The sequence below is a fragment of the Hermetia illucens genome, chromosome 2, assembly GCF_905115235.1.
Source record: "Hermetia illucens chromosome 2, iHerIll2.2.curated.20191125, whole genome shotgun sequence".
Classification (NCBI taxonomy): domain Eukaryota; kingdom Metazoa; phylum Arthropoda; class Insecta; order Diptera; family Stratiomyidae; genus Hermetia; species Hermetia illucens.
In genome coordinates, this window is record NC_051850.1 from 188469061 (window position 1) to 188494426 (window position 25366).

General features: G+C 43.0%; 1 protein-coding gene across 1 annotated transcript in view; it reads left to right on the forward strand.

Annotated features, from left to right (window-relative positions):
- LOC119648973 (protein melted) overlaps positions 1-25366 on the forward strand; it is a 68473-nt gene that overhangs the window by 37569 nt on the left and 5538 nt on the right. The window contains exons 5-13 of the mRNA XM_038050895.1: positions 7198-7361; positions 7475-7684; positions 13909-14072; positions 14389-14783; positions 20591-20959; positions 21018-21139; positions 21219-21462; positions 21886-22037; positions 22098-22226. Coding sequence (XP_037906823.1) covers positions 7198-7361; positions 7475-7684; positions 13909-14072; positions 14389-14783; positions 20591-20959; positions 21018-21139; positions 21219-21462; positions 21886-22037; positions 22098-22226 — 1949 coding nt within the window. The remainder of the gene's footprint in view (positions 1-7197; positions 7362-7474; positions 7685-13908; positions 14073-14388; positions 14784-20590; positions 20960-21017; positions 21140-21218; positions 21463-21885; positions 22038-22097; positions 22227-25366) is intronic.

Sequence of the window (25366 nt, forward strand, 5' to 3'; positions counted from 1 at the left end):
GCGTACCGTTGAAATCGTTTTTAACACAAAATTTAATGCAAACTCGTTTTTGCTCATTCAAATCTGGAAAATCATGAACACAATCAGACTAGACGTAACTTTCACCACTGATGATGAATTAACGCCAAACTTCGACGGCAATATCAGTGACAGTTGAGCAATACACACACACACAAAAACAAGGACAACCGAGTGCTAAGAGTGCCACACAGCGATCATTCCGGGAACTTTTTGATCAAGGTAGTATATTAAAAGTAAAACAAAACTACGAGTGAAGGTTTATGGAAGGGGGAAAACTCGTGGCGGCCGTCGGGGCCTTGAAGTGTGTTAGGACACTTAACGGGGCACTCCAGCAGACTGCAGAAGGTAATGTGACCAGCATTGCGATCGCCCTTGAATATTATCCTGATTTGACGCATGTACTGATTCACAGCTAAATCGATCGGTATCCGACAACCAGTCCCGGTACAAAATTCGAACCACAACCAATCATAGCCTAGCGATCTAACCACTGAGCCATCCGGATGTCAATCATTAACATTAACAAGCTTATTGTCTGTCACTGTCCCTTGTCCCTCCCGCACACGCCCCTTCTCGGGAAATGATCGCCACAACTCTTCAACGGCGTTAGAAGGGGAGGACCTTCTTGTTCCTCTTGCATATCCCTTTTATCGATTCTCCTTCCCAGGGTAACGCTGACAAGTTAAACTTCACCATGCCCCCCTCCCCCCATTTGAAGGGCTATAACTTTTTAAGGAGGAGTGGGGAGTAACCGCCGGAGTTTAACAAAGAAGATCTCTAGCTTCTGCTTCATCTCCTCTTACCGCCTGTGGGAATGGGGTTCGAAGTTAAACCTTTTTTGACATTAGAATAACCCACCACGTTTCAGGTGGGATGGGCGCCACATCTTTTTCAGTGGGGTTAGAGAAGGTGAATTTTCTCCTTCCTCTTGCATATCCTCTCCTTATTGGGTAGAGTTGAAAACTCAAATTACAATGATGGTATAAGAAAACCCACTTTGAGGAGCCATACCTTTTTAAAGGTGGATGACTGCCACGAATTTTCATCACATTTGAACTCCATCAACTCCTCACCCTCTCCGGGGATGGATTTGCAATTCAACCTTTATCCAACTGCGATGTGCTTTTTTTGCGTTGGATGTATGTCTACTATTCACGTCATCACACTTAATACTGCCTTGGTAATGAGCCCACAGCAGTGCAAAGACGAACCCACACAGTACAAAAGCGATAGCAGACATCCATGACGAACCGAGGTTCGAACCCGGGGGAACGAGATCGAGAGACTGGCGCACAATTAACTCGACTATCACGTCGGATGTATTGAGAAATGGGATATTTCGCGAAATTATTTTTTTGTTTTTGGGAAGAATTTTTGGAAATGTTTATTTGATCGTACTTAACGAGAATTGGGTCGCGGGAAATATCAACGGATTCGATTTTTTTAGGTCACGCTATAATAATTAATACTTGGCCCCAGCCGCAAAAGGAGTCGGAACGGTTGGTTTGACGATGAATGTAAGCTAGCAACGGAACGGAAAAATGCCGCATACTGAGTAATGTTGCATTGTCAAACAACGCGGGCACGCGCAGAGACTTATCACGAACTCCGTCGAGCGGAGAAGCGACTTCACAGACGGAAAAAGGAAGCCTGGGAGAACCAACACGACTGTGAACTCGAAAATTACAGGGAGCAACCGCAACAGTCGCGGAAGTTTTACCAACAAGTCAGCAGGATGAAGCCTTATACACCTCGATGCTCATCCTACCGAGACAAAGAGGGAAATCTAATTTCCGACAGAATGGGCATATTGGATCGATGGGTTGAGTACTTTGATGAGCTATTGAACAACCAGAACATCGGCGAGTTGGAGGTCCCGCCAACTGAGAACGACGGACAAATACTGCCACCACCAAGTTTAGGAGAAACAGTCCGTGCAATTCATCGGCTAAAAAATCATAAGTCGCCTGGGGCCGATGGAATTACAGCCGAATTGGTTAAATATTGAGGCGACCAGTTACACCAAGTGGTTCATCAACTTGTGTTCAAGGTATGGGACAGCGAATCAATGTCTGACGATTGGCAACGAGGCATTATCTGTCTCATACATAAAAAGGGAGATATCACACAGTACAGCAATAATAGAGGTATCACGTTGCTGAGTACCATCTATAAGATATTCTCCACTATCTTGCTAGGCCGGATAGCCCCATACGCTCAGAACATCATTGGCCCATACCAAAGAGGCTTCACTCCAGGCAAATCAGCAACAGATCAGATTTTGTCTCTGCGACAAGCGATGGAAAAACTGTTGGAATATGAACAACAGTTGCACCATCTGTTTATCGACTTTAAAGCCGCCTATGATAGCATAGCCAGGGTAAAATTGTACACGGCCATGAGAGAATTCTGTATCCCGACGAAATTGATAAGACTGACTAATCGTACCCTGACGAATATGCGAGGCCAGACAAAAGCAGCAGGATGCATAGGCAACTACTGGCCTATGCTGACTATATCGACATCATGGGAAGAACGACCCGAGACGTACAAACTGCCTTCATCCAGATCGAGCATGCGGCGCGAGATCTTGAGTTGCACATCAATGAAGACAAGACAAAATATATAGCGGCAATGTCAGCACCGAGAGCCAACCAACCAACAACATTAAACCGCACTAATCAAACGGGAAGAATAAAGATACGCGACTACAACTTTGAGACCGTTGATAATTTTTCCTATCTAGGATCGAAAGTCACTACCGATAACAGCTACGATGATGAAATACGTGCACGCAGCCAACAGACCCTATTTCAGCTTACAAAAACTTTGCCGCTCGAAACGTCTGACCATAGGGTCAAGGCTCTTACTGTAGAAGACAATGATCTTGCCAGTTCTCATGCATTCCTCGGACACCTGGGTTCCTAGCAAGACAAATTGGGAACTCTTGGTCGCGTTTGAGAGAAGAATCCTCCAAAGAATTTTTGGCCCCCTACATGAGGATGGACGATTCCGTAGCCTACACAATGACGAAATCTATGAGCGATACCATGATCATTTCTTCGGTTGTGTGTGTCGTTTTTCCGGCAGACAAATTTTATTGTTTAATGCCGAATAGTGAGTTTTTTATTATGTCAAAAACTCACTGAGGAAATACCGATATATGAGGAATAAAAAACTCACTTTTTTTCATTATATCATGATCGTCAGGTTGTGGATAAAATCCGGCTCAATGGGTTGCGGTTCGAATAAATGAGAATGATACAGCCTGAAAAGTCTATAGGGGCAATATCTAGGGTAGAAAAAAAACCGAGGCAAACCCTGCCTGAGATGGAACGATGGCGTAGGCCAGGACGCCAAACAGCTTTTAGGGATACGAATTGGAAATCGGAATGTTTGGAGTACCTTATTAAGGCAGACCTAGAACCCATATCGGTCGTTGCGCTGTTAATGATGATTTTGTACCTTGTTCTCCTGCCCCGCTCCCTACACTTAACACATTGACTGCGGGAGATTTTAAGTCGGTATGAATGTATTATCAAATATAATTTTGTCAAATTTTTTTATATGGTTTTATTATAAATTGATCAAAAAAACAAATTCCAATTAAAATTGTCACAGATGCTTTCCAAAATATAATATATTTTTAAAGTAAAACAAAACTATAAGTGAAAGCTTATAGAAGGGGGAAAACTGGTGGCGGTCGTTGGTACCTTGAAGTGTGTTAGGGCATTGCATTCAAGACCTTAATGGGACACTGCAGCACACTGTAGGAGGTAATGTGGTCAGCATTGCGCTCGCCCTTGAATATTACCCTGATTTGACTCATGTACTAATTCACAGCTGAATCGACTGGTATCCGCCAACCAGGCCCGCTACAAATCCCTCTGTTGTCAGTGAGATTTAAACCGCGACCCACCACCGCCTAGCGCTCTAACCACTGAGCCATCCGGATATCAATCATTATCAAGCTTATTGGTAGGGCAATCACCGCTGTCCCTTGTCTTTCCCGCACAGGCTCCTTTTCGGAAAATGTTCGCCACAATTCTTCAACGACATTAGAAGGGGAGGACCTTTTTGTTCCTCTTGCATACCCTGTTTATCGACTCTCTTTCTCAGGGTGACGCTAATAATTAAACTTTATCATGATGATATCAAAAATACCCCCAATTTGAATCGATATAACTTTTTAGTCACCGCCGGAGTTTGACAAAGAAGATCTCTCTTCTACCTTTATACCCTCTTAATGCCTGTGGGGATGGGGTTCGAAGTTAAGCCTTACCGTTTTGGCATGAGAATATCCCACGACGTTTTAAGGTACGATGGGCGCCATAATGTTTCAAGGGGGTTAGAGAAGGTAAAGTTTCTCCTCTCACTTTTAGGAGAGAATATATCCTTAATGATGCAGAGTCGAAAATTCAAATTACAATGATGATATACAAAAAACCCTTTTAAAGGTGGGTGACTGGTACGAATGTTCATCGCAATTCAACTCCATAACCTCCTCACCCTCTCAGGGGATGGAGTTGCAATTCAACCTTTACCAAACTACAATGTAACTTTTTTTGCTTTGGATGTATGTATCCTATTCGCGTCTTTGTGGAATATACGGCATTTATACACCAACACAAACATCCATGACGAACCGAGGTTCGAGCCTGGGGAACGAGATCGAGAGACTGGCGCACAATTAACTCGACTATCACCCCTGATGTAGTGAGAAATGGAATATTTCGGAAAATTATTTTTTTTTTCCGATGAATTTTGGGAAATGTCTATTTGACCATACTTCTCCAGTAGCGGCCATAACGAGAATTGGAAAGGGAATCGAAAAATAATGTCCATATTTGGTATTATCCCTCAAATAGTTAAGTTCCGTTTGCATTACTTTGTTTTACTATTAAAGTGAAAGACATCGTCACCCTGAACATATGCCGTCTTCGTATTCTGAGTAAAATGTTCAGTACTGATTTTTCGAATCGAATATCTCCAGCAATTTTCACCTTTATTCTTTGTAACTGGGTCGCGGGAAATATCAACGGATCATCACTAGTCTTTGTTAGATTTTTTTAGTTTATGCTATAATAATTTAGTTCTTTTTTCTTCAGCCTTTGTCCCGTTCACAAGCGGGGTCGGCTCGTCGTGATCGGTTTCGCCATTTGGCTCTATCGAATGCCTGATCTGGGTGCAATCTCGAGGCTTTCAAATCCCCATCCAGCGTATCAAGCCACCGTTGCTTAGGTCTGCCTTTTGGTCGTTTACCGTCGACTTCGATGTTCAGACCAATCTTGGCAAGTGAATTCTCGTTTGCATGAATTGCGTGACCATACCATCGAAGACGCCTCTCTCGCAACTTTTCCACGATCGGTGCAACCCCATAACGATCGCGGATATCCTCATTTCGGATATGATGTAAACGTGTGACGCCACTAGTCCAACGTAGCATCTTCTTCTCCATTACCGCGAGACGCCGTTCATTGTCTTTTATGGTCGGCCAACACTCAGAACCATAGAGAGCGACTGGACGGACAACATTGCGGTAAATTTTAGATTTGAGACGTTCGTTGATACGTCGATCACAAAGGACACCAGTTGTGGAACGCCACTTCATCCAGGTTGCGTTAATGCGTGAAGCAATTTCATAACGCAGCTCTCCATTGGCTGATAGCGTTGACCCGAGGTATTTAAATTGCTCAGTTCTGGGCAGATCACTGCCGCTGACAGTGATTGTGCCTGTTTCATGGGGATCGGTCGTCAAAAATTCAGTTTCGTTTAAATTCAATCTGAGACCGTGTTGCATGAGGCGATCATTCCATTTTTGGACAAGTTGCTCGAGATCATTTTTGCTATCAGATGCTAGGAAAACATCATCTGCATAAAGCAGTGTGTAGGGCGCTGGACGTTGGATATCCCGTGTGACGGTGTCCATAACAAGGACAAAGAGGAGTGGTGAGAGGGCACTTCCTTGATGAACTCCAACAGAGACACGAAGCGGTTTTGATACACCCGCCATACTTCGAACTTTACTTTTCGGATCGTGGTAGAGCAATTGAACCCAGCGCACGAGTTCTTCTGGCACGAAGTGTTGTCGTAAAGCATACCAGATAAGTTCGTGTGGTACACGGTCAAACGCTTTCTCTAGATCCAGAAAGGCAATGTAAAGAGGGCGATGCTTCTCACGGTGTTTCTCCATGAGTAACCGCGCAGCGTGTATTGCGTCAGTAGTTCCGCAGTTCTTGACAAATCCGGCTTGATTCACTGTTATTTCAACGATTTCGCGAATACGGTTGTCAAGAATGCGTTCAAAAATCTTCATGGTATGGGAAAGTAACCGGATCGGACGGTAATTTGAACATTCTGCTGGACTACCTTTCTTTTTCCATATTGGAACAGTGGTACTTTCTTGCCAGTCAGATGGTGTTCCTCCTTCCTGAATAACCCGGTTAAAGAATTCACTCAGCCACGGTGTTGGGTCCCAGCTCTTTGCTTTCCAGAGCTCAGATGCGATGTCGTCAGGTCCTGTTGCTTTCCCCGATTTCATTTGTTTTATTGCCTCCTCGACTTCAGTTGCGCTGACTGGTGGAACTGCTCCAAATGTCGGCAATGATTGTGGAAGTGGAGGATGAGCAAATTCTTCAGTTGAAATCTGCTCGAAGTATTCTCGCCATCTATCCGTCGCGGCTCGACGATCAGTAAGCAAAGTACCGTTCTTGTCATTAACACAACAGAAGTGTTCGATATCCTGTGTACGTTCATCACGGCTTTTAGCAAGTCGATACAGATCTCTCTCGCCATCCCGAGTGTCCAGTTTATCGTAAAGATTTTTGAAATGGTTCGCTCGGGTGACAGCGACCGCTTTCTTTGCTTCCCGGTTGGCATTCTTATAAATTTGCCAATTAGCAGGCGTTTTATCGTCGAGAAATTTGTGGTAGAGGCGTTTCTTTTCACGGACCTTCATTTCAACATCATCATTCCAAAGCCAAGTATCTCGGTTGATGTACCGCTTACCCGGCTTGGTGACCCCGAGGGTTGCAGTTCTGCTCGTTGATAATCCAACCATATTTTCAAGCTATTGGATAATAGCCTGATAACTTGAATGTTCTGTAGGCAAACTAGTTTCAATTTACATAAATAAAACCTAATTTTCTGTCCATTACAAATTTCATAATTTTACAGGTAACTATGGCTTATGTCGTGTACTTTCACAAATTTATGAGGTATCACCAGATGAATTGGCACCTCATGCATCGCTGCTTGTTTCGCTCCTGCCTCGTTGTGATTGCCAAGAAAAATTATCTCTTTTACAACTTTTCACGCTTATCGCACAAAAAAAGCCAACGGTAAGTGCAACATGATCGCCAACGATTATTAGTCATGCACGCATTGAAATTTTTACATTAATTTTATTTTAACATTTTCAATTTATTCATTTTTCTTCGATTTCTCTTCGCAGGTCCTCGAATCTAGTGTACCACAACTATGTGAGTTTTTGTGTGATGCAGCCACTGCATCGGCAACTATGTCGGTTCTCCTGAAACTGGCTGAGAATCGTCCCAATCTTATTGCAAATTATTTTGATAAGATCAAAGCGGCGGCTGAAGAAACACCTTCGACGGTATCATTGGCCGCTCAAATACTAGCGACCTCGGGTAAAATTAGCAAAGTATGCAATCATGTCTTATTTTCAGCAATAGATAGCTGCTCAATTTGAATGTGAAACTTAGATGTTGTTCAGTAATTGCATTTATATCTAAAGAGAAATTTTGCACGTTTTGATTGTAGCGAAAACAAAAAAGATGTATTGCATGTTGTATGCCGGTGAATTACAACAATATATTGGGTTGGGGAAAAGTAATGTCGTATTTGTGTTCGAAATTTGACGCTTTATTTAACATACTTAGAATTATCCGATTTAAGTCAAATATACGCCGTTTTGTTCGCAAACTTGTTGCCATTTAGAAGGCAACTCCATTATCCCCCTATTATAAAACACCCACGCCCCCTTCCTTGCAAAAAACTCAGACAGCTAGTTTTCGCAAGCCTCTTTTGCAAGGACCGGAAGAGATGGTAATCACTTGGTGCCAGGTCCGGACTATACGGTGGGTGCGATAGGACATCCCATCCGAGCTCCCGTAGCTTCTGGCGGATCATCAAAGATGTATGAGGCCGAGCGTTGTCCTGGTGGAACACAACACCATTTTTATTCACCAATTCTGGCCGCTTCTGATCAATTGTCTGCTTCAAACGGTCGAGTTGCTCACAGTAGAGAACCGAATTGAGGGTCTGGCTATAGTTGAGCAGCTCATAGTGGATGAGTCTTTTCCAATCCCACCAAACACACAGCAAAACCTTCCTGGCCGTCAATCCGGGCTTGGCGATGGTTTGGGCCGGCTCACCGCGCTTCGACCACGATCTTTTTCGTTTGAGGTTGTCGTACGTGATCCATTTTTCATCATCAGTCACCATCCGCTTCAAAAATGGGTCGAATTTGTTCCTTTTTAGCAGTACATCGCTGGCGTTGATTCGGTCCAAGAGATTTTTTTGCGTCAACTCGTGTGGCACCCAAACGTCCAGCTTTTTTTTGGAATCCAATATTCTGTAAAGGGTTCCAAAGGGTTTTATGGTCTATACCCAGTTCCTGGCCGATCGAGCGAATGCTCACATGTCGGTCTACTTGGATGATTTCGACGATTTTATCGGTTTCTACGACGATTGGCTTACCAGTACGGGGTGTATCTTCGACATCCACTACACCAGAACGAAATCGATCGAACCAACACTGTGTTGTGCGAATCGTTACAGTATCGGGCAAATAAACTTCACAAATTTTTTCGGCCGCCTTCGTTACATTTTTACCTCTCAGATAGTAAAAACGTAAAATATGCCGAATTTCTTGCTTGGTTGACTCCATCTTTGAGGCGCTATAACTTGAGACTGAAACGTACAATTACAGCACTGTCAAAGAGACACTTATAGCACAGATTGTCGTCTTCAAATCGCCGTATAGTATGGCCTCATGTGATAAGTACAACACAAGATTGTAGCGACATGGTAATGACATGACAGCACCAACATGGCAACGCCTTTCAACAGCTGATATGCTCAACAAAGTAACGTCACTATATGGATCGGCAAGGATATAAATTCGACGCCATCCGACTCTTTTACACACTCTATCTCTCGACGTTCTCGGTGCTTGTTGAATAAATGGGTAGAACCTTAAAAACATACTTTTTCATGTTGCTACATTGGTGACCCCGACGACTAGAGTTAAAATAAAAAGTGCAGTGATCTTAAATTTCTATACGTTCAATCGACACCAAGCGCGAGTTTCAAAATGGCCACCGAATCCAAATCGCCAGGGACGCCGAAAACATCCCTTCAGAGTGATTTCCGGCCGCCGATAGCTAATCGACCAGCAGGCGTATTCGTGGAAGTGGCACGCATACAAAAATTTCCGTCATTTTATCGACCCCACCCGGCATTTTGGTTTGAGCAGATAGAGGCTGTGTTCCACACTAATCACATCACGTCGGACAAAACAAGATTTAAGTACGTGATACAATTTGCCGAGCCGGGAATCCTTCCGCATGTGATCTCGATGGCACGCAATCCTCCGGCAACAAATAAGTACGAAGCCGTGAAGGAGAGGATATTGGCAGCATTTGCAGAGTCCGCCGAATCCAAGCTGCGACGACTTTTCCAAGGGAAGAATTTGGAAGGAAAGAGACCATCGCATTACCTGCAGGACTTGCGAAACACTGGCGGAGAGCAGGTAACTGACGCCATGCTAAGATCGTTGCTACTTGAGCAATTGCCCGAAAACATTCGAATGGTGTTAGCGATTTCTAACGAAGCAGACGTCGATAAATTGGCGAAAATGGCGGATTCAATGATCGAGATGCAACAACTGCCTTGCATTTCCACCGTTCAGAAGGCATCCACGGAAAATGATGTCTTGGAGCAAATATTGAGCCGAATTGACCGACTGGAAATCACGACACGCAACCGGTCCCGATCCAAACAACGGAGCACCAGAAGGCAAAGATCAGGTTCACGGAATCGAGGGTTTTGCTTCTTTCATCAACGGTTTGGAAAACAAGCGCGTAATTGCCGACCGCCATGTAAGTGGCAAAATAATGCCGCGACTTCGGAAAACTAAATTTGTCGTCCCGAATTTCGGCGGTCGAGGACGATCCCTCTCACAGTAAACCCAGCCGATTATTAGTACCCGATCGGAAAAGCTGCATGTATTTCCTGGTGGATACTGGTGCTGATATTTCAGTTTTACCTAAAGACAAAAATCAGCACATGCCAATGCAATTTCAGCTTTTTGCCGCCAACAATACGCCGATCAAAACATATGGACATCGCATCATAACGCTCGACCTCGGCTTACGACGACCGTTTACCTGGAGGTTCGTTTTAGCGGATGTTCGTCAACCAATAATCGGTGTCGATTTGCTGCACCATTATGGCTTATTAGTGGACCTACGCAGGAGGAAGATAATCGACGAAAAGACCAACTTATCCTGCATTGCAAAGCTCACCGGCACCATAACTTGTGGTATGACAACACTGAAGTCTAGCGAAAGTTATCATGACATTCTGAGAGATTTTGTCGACATCACAATTCCATCTGACCGAGCGAAAGTGATGGCTCATGATATCTACCACCATATCCTGACTAAAGGACCGCCTGTTTTTGACCGACCCAGACGATTAACGCCCGAAAAACTGCGCGAAGCAAAGGCCGAATTTGACTACATGCTACAACAGGGAGTTTGCCAACCATCGAGTAGCCCATGGGCGAGCCCGTTACACTTGGTACGGAAGAAAAACGGACAATGGAGACCATGAGGAGATTACCGGCGTTTGAACGCTATCACCGTCCCAGATAAGTACCCCATCGCTCACATTAGTGACTTTGCGCACAAACTGAGTGGATGCAAGGTATTTTCCACAATTGATCTGACAAGAGCATACCACCAGATTCCTGTAGCACCCGAGGACATTCCCAAAACAGCTGTCATTACTCCTTTTGGGCTTTTTGAGTTCCGAGTAATGACGTTCGGTCTACGTAATGCCGCACAAACTTTCCAGCGGTACATTGATCATGCACTCCGCGGATTGGACTTTTGCTATGCATACATCGATGACATTCTTATCGCTTCTAAATCGAACGAGGAGCATCGGAAGCACTTATTGACGATATTTAATCGACTTCGTGAATACGGATTATCCATCAATGTCGATAAATGCAGCTTTGGAACATCTTCTGCCGAATATTTAGGATATTTGGTGAGCGAAAATGGCATCAAGCCCCTTCCAGGACGAGTGGAAACCATTTTGAATTTCGGAAAACCGTCAACAATTGCCGATTTGCGACGATTTCTAGGAGCTGTTAATTTCTATAGAAAATCGTTGCAGAATGCAGCCGAAATTCAAGCACCTCTTCACGAGTATCTCATTGGTGCAAGGAAACGGGATAAACGCAAAATCGAATGGAATCCACGAGCAGATGTCTCATTTGAAAAGTGCAAACAGCAAATTGCCAACGCTGCGTTACTACGACATCCCATTGAGAATGCACCATTGGCCATCAAATCAGACGCATCGGACACGGCTATGGGAGCAGTTCTCGAACAGTGGAACAACGATGTTTGGGAACTGCTCGGGTTCTTTTCGAAGAAGTTCTCCGATACACAACGTAGGTACAGCACTTACGATCGAGAACTCCAAGCAATCTACAGTGCAGTCAAGTTTTTTCGCTACATGGTCGAAGGTCGTCCGTTATTAATCAAAACCGATCATAAGCCGATAACGTTTGCCTTCCAACAGAAAGCCGATAAAGCTAGTCCACGGCAATTAAGGCAACTGGACTATATCGGCCAATTCTCGACCAATATCATATACGTCAATGGCGAGGAAAACGTTACAGCAGACGCCTTGTCCCGAATTAGTGCTGTTACATTGCCGGTTACCATAACGCCCAAAAAATTAGCTACAGCGCAACGAAACGATGAGGAACTCCAACATGTACTGCGTTCTGAAACGACCTTGGATTTGAAAAAGTTGCGAGTTGACGACAAGGATACAATGTTGTACTGCGACGTGTCAACTTCCCAAATACGGCCGTATATCCCAATACTTCTCAGGAGGAGAATATTTGAGATTACTCACCGACTATCTCATCCAAGCGGACGCGTCACGAAGAAGCTGATTTGCCGAAAATATGTCTGGCCTATATCCAAGGATATTCTCGAGTGGGCACGAACATGTCTAGCGTGTCAACGAAGTAAGATTGGACGACATGCAAAACCATCGCATGGCCAAATCGATATGCCGGACACGAGATTCAGTCACGTACATATCGATATTGTCGGACCGCTAACGCAATCACAAGGTCACTCGTATGTATTGACTATGATCGATAGATTTACGAGATGGCCTGAAGCGGTTCCGATACGATCAATTACGGCAGATGTTATCGCAGACGCATTCTACACCAACTGGATTTCACGATTTTGAGCACCTACTATATTAACATCGGACCAAGGATCTCAGTTCGAATCCTTGATCTTCCAGTCGCTGACGCACTTAGTGGGTTGCAAAAAGATTCGAACCACTGCATACCATCCTGCTTCTAACGGATTGATTGAGCGATGGCACCGATCGATGAAAGCAGCTATTATGTGCTACAACAACCGTGAATGGGTCGAAGTGTTGCCAACGGTTTTGCTCGGTCTTCGTACAAGCGTTAAGGAGGATATTGGCGCAACAGCTGCTGAGCTAGTCTATGGGACAACGATTCGCATTCCTGGAGAGTTCTTTCTTCACGAGGAAATGCCTCCCGATCCGAAATTTTTCGTTGAGAAATTTCGTTACCATATGACGCAAGTTCGTGCAACGCCAATCTCTCGACATGATAGAAAGAAGGTGTTCGTCCACAAGGATCTTTCTACGTGCTCACACGTGTTCGTGCGGATTGATCGAGTGAAGAAGCCGCTAGAGCATCCGTACGAAGGACCATATAAGGTGTTAGAAAGACTTTCCGACAACGTTTTTAAAATGGAAATTCAGGGCAAAGCAACAAATATCAGCGTCGAGCGACTAAAACCTGCCTATTTCGAAGTAACATCTGATCCAACGGAAGCAACCCAACGACCAATAAGTTTGGCTCCCAAAACGTATGTAGGACCAAGAGCGAAACCAGCGAGTGAGAGGCGAGTAATATTCGATACGTAGTTTTCCAGCCGTTAACCGTCAAAACTACTCAGGAGGGAGCAGTGTAGCGACATGGTAATGACATGACAGCACCAACATGGCAACGCCTTTCAACAGCTGATATGCTCAACAAAGTAACGTCACTATATGGATCGGCAAAGATATAAATTCGACGCCATCCGACTCTTTTACACACTCTATCTCTCGACGTTCTCGGTGCTTGTTGAATAAATGGGTAGAACCTTAAAAACATACTTTTTCATGTTTCTACAAGATATGTTTGTGTGTCGCCATCTATTGACAAAATACGACATTTCTTTTTCCTCAACCTTATATAAAGGATAGAAATGGCAGGCTCGTTTAGAATAAGGAACTTGACTTGGTAATAACTTGAAAGTCACTTCGAAGAACGTTGCTGGCACATATTAAGTTAAGATTATCTATCGTTTTTATGGATCAAAATTTTGTATTCCTTCGAGTACCGAGAGGAGGTATCGATCTATTAAGCCGGCAACGTCAAACATTTAATATTACAATATTCATTTGGGTTAAACATTCTGAATACAATTGCTGCTATTAGCATTGCCACTAAATATTCCACTCAATTTGTTTTTTGGTAAAATTTGTTTTGATTCATTTCATTTATTTTGTTTTATGTAGGACAAAGCACAATTTGCATTAGATTTTGTACTTGAGCATTTACCGCATGTTGACCGTACATCACAAACCGTATTACTGCATGAAGCAACTAAGTTATGTTCATCGTATCCGGTCTTATTTACTGATAAAGTTCTGGCATGTGTTCGACAGAAAAACTCACTGAGGTTTAATATCATTTTATTTTAAATAATATATTCAATAATCAAACCCGAATAAGATTAAGTTGATATATTTAGAATTGTGACGTCAATATAGCTCGAAACTATTTAGAGTGTTCAGTGCAACTATTATGTAGACAAATCAAAAGTATTTTCCTTAAACTTGAATTTAATTTATTCGGATTTGATTATCTTATTTGAGACTTTCTTTATAATCCAACTTTTTGACGTTATAAAGTCATTCTACATATTTTTATCTATTCCTTATTCAATCTTATTCTACAAACAAAATTTAAATATTAAAATCGATAAACTAACTCAGCCAACAACAGTCATCCTCCACTCAAGTTAACATCAACAATGGTAATAAGACATCAGGCGGTGTTACTATCGTTAAACTGAACTCACCAACATCAGGTGCGAATGCAGGAACTACAACAACATCTGGACCACAAACTCATTTGGGAACGCAAGTGAATGGAACAGCTTCGATATCGCCGTCGGGGGGCCATGTTCTTACCATTCATACATCGACTATTACCACCCCTAGTACTAATAACAATGCAATTAGCACGCATAGTGGTGCGGCTGCTGTTCCGCCCACACCACCGCATACTGGCTATACGCGCCGGGCGAAATTGGGCGATTCAAGAAGCACGGGACGGTTACATCCGTCTAGTAATACGCATCGAAGCATGACACGTCTTAATATAGCTGGTACTAACATACTTTTATATGTTTGCTTTTGTTTGAGATTTTTGGATGCAAATTCGTTGATTTAAAAAATTCAGTTCTTTTCTCGTATTTAAGATTACGTGGTTATCTCGTTTCTTTCTACAACTTTATTTGGGCAGATATCGGAATGGATTTCGTATAAGTGCACCACCCTGACTTTTTTACATTTTTGCATTGGGTATTTTCCGAAAATGTCCCACTCTAAGTGTACACATTTTGTCTCGTTAATCGCGCAACCTACGCCAAAACTAATATCAGTTTCGGAAAGTAAGTCTTCTTCTTTTTCTTCAGCCTTTCCCCCGTTCACCAGCGGGGTCGGCTCGCCGTGATCGGTTTTGTCATTTGGCTCTATCAAATGCCTGATCTGGCTACCATCCTGAGGCTTTTACATCCCCATCCAGTTTATCAAGTCACCGTTGTTTAGGCCTGAATTCTCGTTAGCGCGAATTGCATGACCACACCATCGAAGACGCGTCTCTCGCAATTTTTCCACGATCCGTGCAACCCCATAACGATCGCGGATATCCTCAGTTCGGATGTAATCAAAACATGTCACGCCACTAGTCCAACGCAACATTTTCGTCTCCATTATCGCAAGACGCCGTTCATTGTCTTTTATAGTTGGCCAACACTCAGAACCATAGAGGGCGACAGGACGGACGACATTGCGATAAATTCACAAAGTCACGGTCACAAAGAACACCAGTTGTGGAACGCCAGTTTATCCATTGGCTAACAACGTTGCCCCAAGGTATTTAAATCGCTCAGTTCTGGGCAGGTCACTGCCGCTGACAGTGATTGTGCCTATTGTGCCTAATTCAGTTTTGTTTACATTCAATCTGAGACCGTGTTGCATGAGGCGATCATTCCATTTTTTGGCGAGTCGCTCGAGATCATTTTTGCTATTATCTAATCTATCCATCTACTAGGAAAACATCATCTGCATGAAGCAGTGTATAAGGTGCTGAACGTTGGATGTCCCATGTGACGGTGTCCATAGCAAGAACAAAGAGGAGTGTTGGGAGGGCGCTTCCTTGATGAACACCAACAGAGTGACGAAGCGGTTTTGATACACCCGCCATACTTCGAACTTTACTTTTCGAATCGTGGTAGAACAATTGAACCCAGCGCAATAGTTTTTCTAGCACTAAGTGTTCTCTTAAAGCATACCAGATGAGTTCGTGTGGCACACGGGCAAACGCTTTCTCTAGATCCAGAAATGCAACCGCGTAGCGTGTATTGCGTCCGAAGTTCCACAGTTTTTGATAAATCCGGTTTGATTCACGGTTATTTTAACGATTTCGCGAATACGGTGGTCAAGAATGCGTTCAAAAATCTTCATGGTATGGGAAAGTAACCGGATCGGACGGTAATTTGAACATTCTGCTGGGCTACCTTTCTTTTTCCATATTGGAACAGTGGTACTTTCTTGCCAGTCGGATGGTGTTCTTCCTTCCTGAATAACCCGATTAAAGAATTCACTGAGCCACAGTGTTGGTTCCCAGCTCTTCGCTTTCCAGAGCTCAGACGGGATGGCGTCAGATCCTGTGAATTTCTTCGATTTCATTTGTTTATTGCCTCCTCGACTTCAGTTGCGCTGACAGGTGGAATTGATCCAAATGACGGCAATGATTGTGGAAGTGGAGGATGAGCGAATTCTTCAGTTGAAATTTGCTCGAAGTATTCTCGCAATCTATCCGTTGCGGCTCGACGAAATTACCGTTCTTGTCATTATCGCAATGGAAGTGTTCGATATCCTGTGTGCGTTCGTTACGGCTTTTAGCAAGTCGATGCAGATCTCTCTCGCCATCCCGAGTGTCCAGTTTATCGTAAAGATCTTTGTAATGGTCTGCTCGGGTGACAGCGACTGCTTTCGTTGCTTCCCGGTTGGCATTCTTATAAATTTGCCAATTGACCAGTGTTTCATCGTCGATAAATTTGTGGTAGAGTAGTTTCTTGTCACGGACCTTCATTTCAACATCGTCATTCCAAAGCCAAGTATCTCGGTTGATGTACGGCTTACGCGGCTTGGTGACCCCGAGGTTTGCAGAGGCAAAGGCTCTTTGTGGATTGTGTTTTTCATTTGGTTCCACGATTCTTCCATATTCGTAATGATTGGTAATCGCGTATGTGAGATCATTTGTTCTTTCTTCTCACGAAATCGCCACAATTTAATGCGCGGCGGGCCAATGCGTTCCTCGGTCTTTCCAATTAGGGTACCAACATCTAGCGTGCGTGCGTGTTTTGTTCGGACTAACTTGCTTACGTCCTGGCGCCGTCCATGCGTCAAGAATCCTTGCCCATTTCTCGATAGGACCGGGTCCGTCCTGCCGTGTCGACTGAGGTGGACGCCTTAGCATTTTTCCGAGGCTTGTGACTCAATCCGATCATCTTGTTTCTAACGAAATTGTATGCATTTTCTTGGTCGGTCTGTCGCGGGACCTACCAGCAAGAGGGATCAGGTAGGAATATCATGGTGGAATAATTACAACTATACACCATTTATCGCTTTCCCTGATCTCATTTGAAACAAAAATTCACTGAGGATAGTACAAGATACGTTGCCTCAAACCTTCCTCCTTTACCTGGGCTTGGCTCTAGCATACTATGTTAATAACATGGCGGAGTTAGTTTCGGAAAGTGAGTAACCGAGACTTTTCATTCGATATCCCACATGACTATATCGGTTGAAAAAAAACCCCTTTTGTATGTATGGGGAGGAAATTTATGTCGGTCACTGTATGCGTGGGATTTCATAGTTCCCATCTGTCCATCAAGTTTCGTCCGGATCGCTTTAGCCGTTTTAGAGAAAAGTGCTTGTGACAGACAGACGGCAAATCGATTTTAATAAGATTTTGTTTTATATAAAATCATCGATTTCCTAAAATTTCCCCCTTCCTCCTTTTAACGAAAAATTAATTGGTCTTAAGCGCCATCGACAAACTGTATGCACCCAGGCATTGTTAATGGCTTTCATCACCTTTTTTCACAGTTACAACTTTGTTTTTTTTTCCTTTTGCACAGTAATCATTGCGAACCATAACTAAGAAGTAATCTACAGCTCGATTTCTTTGTTTTACATCTGAACACGCGTCTATTCCTACCAGGTTCCTCTTTCAACTTCTGGGAAGTTTCATATAATATTCCGCTGATTGCAGCGGAAGCCCTTTTCTCCCATAGCAGCTCGTCACAAGTGTCTATGTCGTGACAAATTTCAGCACTGCTGATCGGATCACATCATACCAAGGCAACTATACATCTATAATATTTTTATGGCGCCCATTTAATTATCACTCAAGAGAATATATACAATATTGCCGCGCTAGTAATGAAAGTTACCATTGTTTTCCTGGGCTGCAATTAGAAAACTAGATGATACTGAACTGGAAAGAAAGATAGCCTGGATTAATTGAAGTAATAAAAACTTGTTGTTTCTTTTTCGTTGGTGTGGGTATTTATTCTTGCAAAAACCGATATTTCGGGAACAAGTGGTTCCCGAAATATCAACTTGTTAGCACTGATGAAGGGAACAAGTGGTTCCCGAAATATCGGTATTTGCAAGAATAAATACCCACACCAACGAAAAATTCCGATATTTCGGGAACCACTTGTTCCCTTGTTAGCTTTGATGAAGGGAACAAGTGGTTCCCGAAATATCAACTTGTTAGCACTGATGAAGGGAACAAGTGGTTCCCGAAATATCGATATTTGCAAGAATAAATACCCACACCAACGAAAAAGAAACAACAAGTTTTTATTACTTCAATTAATTAATCGTTGGAAACACCGCATAATTTCACTCTGAGCCTGGATTAATTCAACAAGTGAGGACTCGAAATGGTGAAAAATCTGAGGCAAAAGAAATTCTAAATATACTACATCCGAAGACGGCAGAGAGGCGATGCTGACAAGTTAACGATGATATTTCTTATGGCGCGAGGCAACTCACCGAAAGGCGGAGATGTTCTGCACCCGCAGAATCAGGAATTAGCACATACATGGTTTAAAATCTACCACATGCTCAGACATACTAAAGCAGAGAACAATTGGCTCCCGAAATACGGTATATAAATAATAAAATAAGAAGTATTTTGGCTAAAAACAAAAGCCACCAAATGATTGAACAAAAAGGGTAAATTGTTTTTTAAATAGGGACGACCCTTGTATATTTAATTGCATATATGTATAGATACTTCGGGAACCAGTTTCTCCCTTCCTCAGTGCTTACAATCTGCATTTTATTCATATTATATATGAATATGAATCAATAGAACAATCTAGAAGTTCAGCACCAAAAAACATCAAATTATTGCTTCGGTTTCCGATTTTTTTAGTTGTGTTTCAGTGAATAAAATCACAGCTAAAATTAAAAAAAAAACTGTAGTTAAGGGAACTACAGTTTTTTCACTAAAATGGAAATTATTCATTTTATTGATTCTCAATCGTTGAACACTATTTAAAAGATGATTGCATACCCTAACTATGAACGCAATGATTGTTTTCAACGGAGCAGAGGCATTATAGCACTTCTATTTGCAATGATTGTGTAGGTTTTCATTTTCCTCAAAAAACCAGGGACCAATAATTCCAGCTGAGGAAATTGCACACCACACTGTGACTTTGGGTGAATGCAAAGGCTTTTGATGAAATTCTCGAGGGTTGGTGTCAGCCCAATAGCGCATGTTTTGTTTGTTAACCGACCCACACAAATGAAAATGGGCTTCATCGCTAAAAAACAATAGCACCCTCGGGAACGACATCAAGAAGAAGCTTACACGCGTTCATCCGAGAATTGAAGTCACGTTCTAAAAGTTCCTGCACTATCGCCATCTTATAGGGATGAAAATGAAGATCATCACGAAGAATTCTTCTCACAGAACGATCGGATAGTCCAAGGGCAGATGCGTGTTTGCGCGCAGAACGCCGTGGCGATCGCAACATTGATGCTCTCACTGCTTCAATGTTCTCAGGTGATCTAACGGGCCAAGGGACTCCAGTTCTTCCTTTTGTCGCACTTGCAGTTTGTCTGAATGTAGTGACCCATGTAACAATTGATTTGCGGTCTGGGACGGGAGCCAACGGGGCTAAATTAAAGCGATTGCGAAATGCACGCTGTGTTGCAATAACCAAACATCCGCTTGAAAAGTAAACCTCAACGGCAAAGGCACGCTCCTCACTATTCCAACGCATGATGGCGACTGAACCGTGTCGGGAGAAAACTTTACAGTATCCCCTCTTGAACGAGGCCACTAGCGCTCCGCTATGACATCAACTAACTGAGTGGCGCGCATTTTAAAAAAGGAAGTTATGCTGCCGTACCCTGTATATAGGACAATCTAGAAGTTCAACACCAAAAAGCATCAAATTATTGCTTCGGTTTCCGATTTTTTTAGATGTGTTTCAGTGAATAAAATCACAGCTAATATTTAAAAAAAACACTAAAATGGAAATTATTCATTTTATTGATTCTCAATCGTTGAACACTACCTGAAAGATGATTGCATACCCCAACTATGAACAGAATGATTGCTTTCAACGGAGCAGAGGCATTATAGCACTTCTATTTGCAATGATTGTGTAGGTTAATATTTAGGATTTTCTTAACAATATATAGCATTCCTGGAAATTTCAAAGTATATCCTTTGTCGATGTACGATACACGCATTTTTCACGAACTCTGTTTTGATTATAATTGACTTGTTACGTGAACCAATTTGCATCCAAAATATCTACGCTCACTGCATGAATGGCATTTATACATTGAAATATTCATCACTTTCAATTTGTAGGAGGTTCAGTGGGTGGATTACATAAGAGTATGACTCGATTAAGTTCTTCGCAACAAATCAATCAGAACGGTTCAAATTCGAATAATGTAAATAGTCATTCAAGTGGAAATGTAGCACAGCAAGTAGCTGCTGTCCTAGGGAGTCCATCAAGTCCAACTTATGTTACTCCCGTGCCTCCTTTGAGTAGTAATGTGATAATAACGGGTCATAACAAATGGGGTATACCATCTACGAAAATAACATCGGGTGGAGTGACAGTAACAACGTCCCCAACTAAAGTCAGGCCACATTCCCAAGGACCTATCACACTATTGGGTTCGACTGGGGCTCTAGGAAAATACAGTGCCGATGCATTGAATCAATCGTCAGGTTTGTCTTGAGTCGACCTTCTTATTATTAACTTTGAATTAATTGGAATGGTTTTCAGGTTCGATAGCATTACAACAGAACAGCATATCAGTTCATCATGCCTCTCCAGCATCGCCACCCCTTCAAAATTCAAATACACAAAAATCTGTGATGACTCTTCCCATCAATTCTACAATTGCTGTGAGTGTTAAAATTATACCTAATTATATAGTATAGGGAACCAATTTTCAACAAGAGTGTTTAAATAATGAATTTTCAGGCTGAAAATGAAGTCGTTGTATCCGGGCCCACAACAGTAACGTCTCGTCGAAATGATAACACAAGTGTGACTTTACTGAATGCCAACAATAGCATCATTAATCAACGCATGAGTACGTTCGAACCATATCAGATAATGCGTGATCCTGTGCAACAGTTTTGCGAGAAGAACTTCCAGTCGATAAAAAAATATATGGATCAAGTGTCGCAACATTTGCCGCCACCAACACGGTGTGGGATTGAAGGTATGGAATCCTTCTAGTTTAGTTATGGAAAAAAATTAAGGTTGATATTAAGATCAGGAAGAGCTTCTATTCCCTTAAAGATCGCTTGTCGGCTGCACTTGTTGCCCCTTTTATTTTTGAAAATTGCAAAAATAATCTAAATATTATGTGATCGGTATATACATTCCTATATCAATCTTATTTTTCTTGCTTTGATTACCGAGCTAGTGACGGCAGCATAATTCCAGGAAACTTACCTTAACTATGCTTCGCATAAAAAACTTGAGATAAGAATGCTATTTATAAAATCTGTTCCCTGGTTAGATATTTTTCTGATTGGAAATGATAATCGATTATCAATTTCAATGACGAATATTCGTTCTCATGACATCATACTAAAATATGTCCATAATGAAAAAATGTTGTTTTAATTTTTACTTCCAGAACGTCGTACGAAAAAAGTGGCAAAACTACATTTCGCCTGCCAAATACGCGGACCGCATTGTTTATATTCAAAAACATGTTTTACGATGCGTACCCGAAATCCAAAAACTTGGATACATTTAATGTTTTTAGATTTTCAAGTTAGAAATTATGTAAGATGTTTTTAAATGAGTAGAAGTTGACGGGAAGTTATAGCGATTTTTTATTTACAGGTGAAAGAGAAATGCGTACTTAGTACAAGGGAGCCGGGCATTAGCAACTTAAAAAATATTTGGCAAATCCTTAAGTTTGAGAACCGAACATTTACAGAACTAGTGACTAGTCATTTTCCATCACAGAAGGTGAGATTTAGAACTATTATTGCTATTTTAACATCTAAATTGTTTCTGACTCTTGCTTGAGTTTGATTTTAACTCTGTTGTTGTTTTTAACGCCCGCCCCACTGGCCGAAATGTTGGCCTTTGAAGAAGGACAGAAATTAATAGCTCGAACTTGTTTTAAAATATCCCATTCGCCTTAAGGATTATATAAAGTGTACTCTTGCACGCCATAGACATCATAGGCGATTAATGGTACGGAGTTTGCTGAAATTGTTACCTAGGAATTCTACCCTAAAACGGGATACGATTTTTAGGGATTATGATTATGGAATATGACGAGACAATTTACCATTTATATTTTAACGCGCCTAAAAACGGGACAAATTGTACCAACTGGTCCTCCAGGTTGGGGGTTAAGTAGGGCTGACAACCCTACACGGAAAACAGCTTGTTACGAAGCCACAACAACAGGAGCCTCGGACAGGACGGACTTTAAAACGACGGACCCGGCAACGACAACGCATCAACGATTTGCGCATTTTCTCATGGAACGTGCGCTCCCTGTACAGAGATGAAGCTGATGAGCAGCTAGCCGATACCCTGGCCCAATATAGGGCTGATATAGCAGCGTTACAAGAGATGCGATGGACAGGGACCGGTTTCCTGGAGAAGAGCCACTACACCATATATTATAGCGGTCATCCAGTAAACCATGTGCTCGGAGTAGGTTTCTTAGTCAGCCAAAAAATGAAACCTGCTGTTATCGGCTTTGAAAACATAAGCGAACGGCTATGCACTCTGCGCTTGCGAGGCAAGTTTAGAAATATAAGCCTCATAAACGTTCACGCCCCTACAGAGGAGACTGCAGAGGCGGAGAAGGATTCTACGAGGCAGTAGAACGAACCCTCGAAGCCTGTTCCAGATATGATATGAAAATCATACTTGGGGATTTTAACAGCCAAGTAGGGAAGGAGCCCGTATTCAGGCGATACGTTGGCTCCCATAGCTTACACGAAAAAACAAATGATAACGGACTGCGGATTATTCAGTTAGCAGGGTCACACGAAATGGTTGTTGGAAGTACTTGGTTTGCGCGGAAAGCAGTCCACAAACATACGTGGGCCTCTCCAGACGGGACCACTTTCAACCAAATTGACCACGTGTTGATCGAACGCCGCCACCTTTCAGCCTTGATGAATGTCAGAACATATAGGGGGGCCAATATAGACTCGGATCACTATCTCGTTGGCATGGTGTTCCGAGCTCGAATAACAATACAACCTAGAATCCCCTCTGACAATCAGGTGAGAGTGAACACTGAAGCCATCCACAACACAACCCTCCGCGACACCTATAAGAGGGAAATGGATGCTGCAATAACCGCAGTCAACAGAGGACCTGGAGATGAAGCATCAACAAATGATCTTCACAATCACCTGAAGAACGTTATCATGGATACGGCCACAAATATACTTGGCCCCAGCCGCAAAAGGAGTCCGAACGGCTGGTTTGACGATGAATGTAAGCTAGCAACAGAACGGAAGAATGCCGCATACCGAGTAATGTTGCATTCTCAAAGAACGCGGGCACGCGCAGAGAGTTATCACGAACTCCGTCGAGCGGAGAAGCGAATTCACAAACGGAAAAAGGAAGCCTGGGAGAACCAAGTCTGTGAACTAGAAAAGTACAGGGAGCAACCGCACCAGGCGCGGCAGTTCTACCAACAAGTCAGCAGGATGAAGCCTCCTTATACACCTCGATGCTCATCCTGCCGAGACAAAGAGGGAAATCTGATTTCCGACAGAATGGGCATATTAGAGCGATGGGCTGAGTACTTTGATGAGCTACTGAACAACCAGAACATCGGCGAGTTGGAGGTCCCGCCAACTGAAAACGACGGACAAATACTGCCACCACCAAGTTTAGGAGAAACAGTCCGTGCAATTCATCGGCTAAAAAATCATAAGTCGCCAGGAGCCGATGGAATTACAGCCGAATTGGTTAAATATGGGGTCGCCAAGTGGTTCATCAACTTGTGCTCACGGTATGGGACAGCGAATCAATGCCTGACGATTGGCAACAAGGCATTATATGTCTCATACATAAAAAGGGAGATATCACACAGTGCATCTATAAGATATTCTCCACTATCTTGCTGGGCCGGATAGCCCCATACGCCCAGAACATCATTGGCCCATACCAAAGAGGCTTCACTTCAGGCAAAGCAGCAGCAGATCAGATTTTCTCTCTGCGGCAAGCGATGGAAAAACTGTTGGGATATGGACAACAGTTGCACCATCTGTTCATCGACTTTAAAGCCGCCTATGATAGCATAGCCAGGGTAAAATTGTACACGGCCAAGGGAGAATTCGGTATCCCGACGAAATTAATAAGACTGACTAGGCTGACCCTGACCAATGTGCGAGGCCAGATAAAAGCAGCAGGATCACTCTCAAGACCATTCGACATCAACAACGGTCTACGACAAGGGGATGCGCTATCATGCGTCCTCTTTAACCTGGCCCTCGAGAAAGTGATCCGTGATGCTGAGGTAAATGCATGAGGTACGATCCTCTTCAAGTCCACCCAACTACTGGCCTATGCTGACGATATCGACATCATGGGAAGAACGACCCGAGACGTACAAATTGCCTTCATCCAGATCGAGCAGGCGGCTTGAGACGCGAGATCTTGGGCTGCACATTAATGAAGGCAAGACAAAGTAGATGGTGGGAACGTCAGCATCGAAAAGAAACCAACCAACAACATCAAACCGCACTGGTCAAACAGGAAGAATAAGGATAGGAGAATACAACTTTGAGACCGTTGGCAATTTCTCCTATCTAGGGTCGAAAATCACAACCGATAACAGCTACGATGATGAAATCCGCGCACGGTTGTTGTCAGCCAACAGAGCCTATTTCAGCTTACAAAGACTGTTCCGCTCGAAACGTCTCACCATAGGGTCAAAGCTCAGTCCTCATGTATTCCTCGGAAACTTGGGTTCTTAGCAAGAAAAATTGCGAACTCTTGGCCGCGTTCGAGAGAAGAATCCTCCGAAGAATTTTTGGCCCCCTAAATGACGATGAACGATTCCGTAGCCTACACAATGACGAAATCTATGAGCGATACCATGACCGTCCGGTTGTGGATAAAATCCG